General features: G+C 38.7%; 1 protein-coding gene and 1 pseudogene across 1 annotated transcript; one reads left to right on the forward strand and one right to left on the reverse strand.

Moving 5' to 3' along the window:
* The first annotated feature begins 277 nt into the window (after positions 1 to 277).
* LOC113303061 (probable carboxylesterase SOBER1-like) lies at positions 278 to 2,466 on the forward strand. The gene is made up of 6 exons (XM_026552049.1): positions 278 to 636; positions 1,286 to 1,338; positions 1,471 to 1,594; positions 1,679 to 1,800; positions 1,961 to 2,068; positions 2,143 to 2,466. The coding sequence occupies exons 1-6, from the start codon at positions 321 to 323 to the stop codon at positions 2,230 to 2,232; spliced, it is 813 nt and encodes a 270-aa protein (XP_026407834.1). The 5' UTR covers positions 278 to 320; the 3' UTR covers positions 2,233 to 2,466.
* A 30-nt stretch (positions 2,467 to 2,496) lies between these two features.
* LOC113351699 lies at positions 2,497 to 4,604 on the reverse strand (annotated as a pseudogene).
* Positions 4,605 to 5,023: the final 419 nt, after the last annotated feature.

Below are 5,023 nucleotides of genomic sequence, written 5' to 3' on the forward strand. Positions count from 1 at the left end.
GTTCAGCGCTGGGAGAAAATTTTCTGATCTAACGGTTGAGATTTAAAGCGCCGAACGGTTCGGCGTTATATGGTGATCCCGCTGCTAATCTAACTGCTAGATTAGCCATCCCATAGAATTTAAGAGGTTGTCCATGCTGATGTGGATGGCCAATCTAACAGCTAGATATCTAGCCCATAGGACTAAGCCTAACGTGGCTCGTCTCGAAGGGTTCATGGGGATACACTAGGTATTGTCATCAAACTGAGGAAAATTTTGAGTCATCCTTGGCTATAATCTTTCTTTCTGCAATTAAACTAGCAGTAATAAATAAATCAGTCATGAGAAATATATTATTTCAGTTTCTGAAACCATTTTTTCTTCTCACCAGTACATTCACAATTACTTGTCTCTTCATCGTCTACTTCCAACCATCACCATCATTACCTTCATCGTCACCATCGTCATCATCTCCCTTGAAGATTCAACAAGAAAATACCACGACTGCTATGGCTCGAAGCTTTGTTTTATGGCTTCATGGATTAGGTGATTCAGGCCCTGCGAATGAACCCATCAGATCATTCTTTACTTCTCCTGAATTCAGAAATACTAAGTGGTTGTTTCCTTCTGCTTCTCCAAATCCTGTTTCCTGTAACAGTAAGACTTTGACTAATTTCCATAAAGCTTTTGTTCTTTTTTTACTTCAAGTGAATTTGTTAGTGTGGAATTTGAATACTGGGTATTCGTCTTACTTGATTGTTTGTTTCCCCATGAAGATTTGATTTTGGATTGAGGTTCGGTTTTAGTAATTTCATTTATTCATTTTTGTCTGATTCTTGTTTTTTTTTTTTTACCTTAATTAGTTCAATGAATGGGTTATTAGGGTTCCTATAACTGTTAGCCGTATTTGAAGTTTTGATTTGAAATGTGGCAGTTTGATTCTAGTTAGAATCTAGGGGAAGAAATGCTTTCGTTTGACTCTAATTGCGGAAGAATCATTTATTTTATTTTTTTTGGAAGGGCTGATTAGGTTAAACATAATCTTGGGTATGGAAAGAGGATCAGCATTTGCTAGAAAGAGATTTTGGTTGGCTTAGAATACAATAGTGAGTTTCAGAGAGGGGAATTGAAGCACCGATGTACCTACATTTGGGTTGTACTAGATTTCTTATGAAGTTATGATATCTATCAAGCATATTAGCCAAAGCTGTGAGAAAAAATTCTGAGTTCATAAAGAGAAACCTAAGTTATTTTCCGAATTCTGGTATCCCAGATGTATAATTCTTTATGTGCTTCTTTTTTGTAGATGGTGCTGTGATGCCATCTTGGTTTGACATCCATGAGATACCAATCAGTGCTGTAAGCTATTCCTTGCAACTGTTTTTGATATCTTTGTGTTTTGACTTTTATTCGGACAATATCCTCCCATTAGATGATTAGCTGCTTCATTCAACTGAAATAATGCGAATCTCAATGCTTTTGCTGCACCAGACATCTCCAAAAGATGATAGTGGAGTGCTAAAAGCAGTTCAAAAAGTGCACGCAATTATAGATAGGGAGGTTGCTGCTGGCACAAATTCTGAAAACATATTCATTTGTGGATTTAGCCAAGGGGGTATAAACTTTGATCTTAAAGAACAGCTACATTCTTATACTTTCTCCCTAAAATGTGGTTCTTACTAGCTACATCGGTTGGCAGGTGCTTTGACTTTAGCTAGTGTATTACTGTACCCAAAAACTCTAGGTGGAGGTGCTGTCTTCAGTGGATGGGTACCTTTTGGTTCATCTGTCGTTGAACGCTTCTCACCAAGTGCGAAGAAGGTACTTATCTTGTAATGCAGTTGAAGGCTTCAGCTGTCCTGCTTGTAATGATTCTACAGATTGTTGTTCGATTTAAGAGTTTATCTTTTTCTTTTCGTTTGAATTAGCTTTTGTAAGAAATCACACGAGTTAGCGGTCTGAGATTTAAACATATGTGCAGACACCTATTCTATGGTCCCATGGTCTCGCCGATGGAACAGTGTTATTCGAAGCTGGACAAGCTGGCCCTCCATTCCTTGAACAAAATGGCATAAGCTGCGAATTTAAGGTAAGATATGCCGCACTTTGCATTCCATTCGGTTTGATTTAACATGCCGGGATTTATGTATATGTTACTTGCAGGCTTACCCTGGTCTTGGCCATTCAATTAGCAATGACGAGCTGCAATCCTTGGAATCATGGATCAAAACAAAACCAAGGAGTTCTTCGTGAAATCTTGTTTCACAATGATATTAAAGTTTCTGATACCCTTTTATAGCTTTTTAAGTATTATTCGGATTATATCCTATCCATCCTTCTAGGATGATTCATGCCACTCAATTATTCGAGTTTACCAGTGAGCGTGCACATTGTGACACATACATGATAATGTTAAAAATCGAACATATTATTTGTAACAGCTATGAACAAGAGATTGGGCAATGAAAATTTGGATTTGAGGTAGTATAATAGGTTTATCTTATTTCATCAATCTTACAACCACAAAAGGGAATTCAGATTTACATTTTATGATCTGCTCCTTTTTGCGGAGAACAATATGGTCGATGCTGCAGTCATACTTGGGGTGTAATAATCAAATTTTGTTGTCACTTCTTCTGGACCTAAATTTCTTCTGCGAGCATATAGTAGTCTAAGAACCTGTTCAGCAGCAAGTATCTGCTTTTCGCGCATGGCTTCTACATTAATCACTTGCCTGCAGTGAAGTAAACCCACATTGGCAATCTCAATGCACTTGCATATTTGAATCAGATACTTTATCAAGAGAAGAGAAGATTGCAAGGCAAACTTACTTGAGAAATTCGGCTACATTAGTAGGCGTGCATCGATGAAAGAGAGCTTCAGGAATAATAGCAGAGTTCAACAAAATATTAGGGAGGGAAATGTAGGGTATGATTGCTTTGTACCAGATGAACCATTCCGTTAGAAAATGAGCTCGATAGGCAACAACACAGGGTAACCGAGCAAGTTGTAACTCCAGCGCGGCGGTGCCGGAGGTACTTAATGCAGCAGTACTTGCCTGCAACAATTTTAATCCACCTTGTAAGAATCATATAATGCATAGCAAAAAAGTTTTAACCAATTGAACCAAACCATATTTCGAGCACAGACGTACACTGAATGCATCGCATTTCAACTGCGCCGAACCCCCGGATATCAGAATGGTGGAAACGGTCCATGTCTTGATGGCAGCACTTATGTACTCCTCAACTTGCTGATGTGGTGCGACTGGAATAACTGTTGTAAGCTCAGGGAAGCAGTCCTTAACTAGCTCCATAGTGTCAGAGAATATAGGCATCATACGAGAAACCTCTTGTAATCTGCTTCCAGGAAGCACAGAAATGATTGTGGCTCCTTTGAATAACCAACAAACACGTCAGAAAAAGTTGGATTTATCATTTACAGGTAAATTGTTTCGAAAGGTTAGAATCATAGATGTACAATAACTCCAGTATTTTGATAACGTATATATATTATTACCTGAAGATAATCCATATTTCCTTTGAAAGCCTTCAGCATCACCTTGCATCTTCCATTCATTTGATGGGGTATCACATCCCTAATATAACAAGATACTTCTGAGGAGTTAGTTACTTCTATTGTGTGGCAGAACCATTAGAAATTGACAGAACGAAGTACTTGATGGGGAGTGTTCATCTGTCAAGGAAAAGTGATTCATACCGAATTCGAGCATAAGGCATCTTCCAATATGGGATGGCCAACAAAGTTGCATCAAGTCCATTTGATCTGCAAACTTCTTCCTCGAATGGAAGAATACACATTACATGGTCCACAAACTCTGCAAGCCCTTTCAGTCTTGCTTCACCACCTTTCCAAGCCCAGAACGATGGAGCTACATAATGGATGTGTAATGGTCTATCCAGACCTTGCTGATTAAATTTAGCTGCACACAAGATTTTATTGTCTTCCATCAGTACTCGTGTAAAAGAAATTTGCAAAATCGAAGTCTGAGCACCTTCAAGTTAGAGGTGGTTCTCGTTGACATTACCGTGCAATTGCTTTAGGAGACGAAATGAGAAGCCTTTGGAATCGACAGTTACGACAACATGAGGATGAAAAGAAACGGCTGCATCTGTTGCATCCTTCAACCTACCCTGTTCTCCCAGATTCCAGTAGATGAAGCCGAATTAAAGTCAATTCCATTCATCTGGTGAAAAAAGTAACCTCTTATGGAGGCGAAGGACATTAGTTTGAAACCTTGGGAAGTACAGAAAGCAATATCATATTTCAGTCTCACCCTAATTTTTTTAAATGTGGTAACAATTCCCAAATGCCCATTACAGCTATATCTTCCATTGGAAACAAAGATTTCAACCCCTCTTTAGACATCAATGGCCTGAATCAATAATAGTTTTTCTGAAATTAAATGAACTAGAGAAGAGCTCAGAGATTATAAGGAGTAAATAAGTCAAGTTGAAAGTTCTGGGTTACCCTCCAACACCAGCAAAACGGAGAGGCGAAGGAGAGAGTGTTTTGAGAGAAGACATAAGGCGAGAACCAATAGTATCTCCTGAAACTTCTCCAGAAACTATAAAAACTCTAAGCTCACCATCTTTAGCTGCCATGTCCGCTACACTTGTATTTGAAACAAAAGAAAAGTTTCTGGAAATTAATGAAATCCCAGAGACGAATCTATCTCTGATCTTACTCCTAAACTTCCAATTCATTCGTGTATTCATCATGTTTGGGGTTTTTGAAGTTGTTGAAGTTAAATTGATATCAATTGAATTGGTGATTCAGGCTAGGTTTACAACTGAGTAAAGTGTAACTAGGAGGAGGGGGAAAAACCTGGCTTCAAACGTTTCATAGACATATAACTGAGAAAACCGGTGTACCTAGAAAGGATGTCAAGGAACTAACCGTAAGTGTCGGTCCCCTACAGCTGACAAACAACACTGTCTTGGGAATGGAGATTAACCCAAGCCCATGTATTTACAATCCTCGCGTTTTCAGGGGCCACTCAAAAGGATTATGGGCCAAGATT

Source organism: Papaver somniferum, chromosome 1 (assembly GCF_003573695.1).
Source record: "Papaver somniferum cultivar HN1 chromosome 1, ASM357369v1, whole genome shotgun sequence".
In the NCBI taxonomy this organism is placed as follows: domain Eukaryota; kingdom Viridiplantae; phylum Streptophyta; class Magnoliopsida; order Ranunculales; family Papaveraceae; genus Papaver; species Papaver somniferum.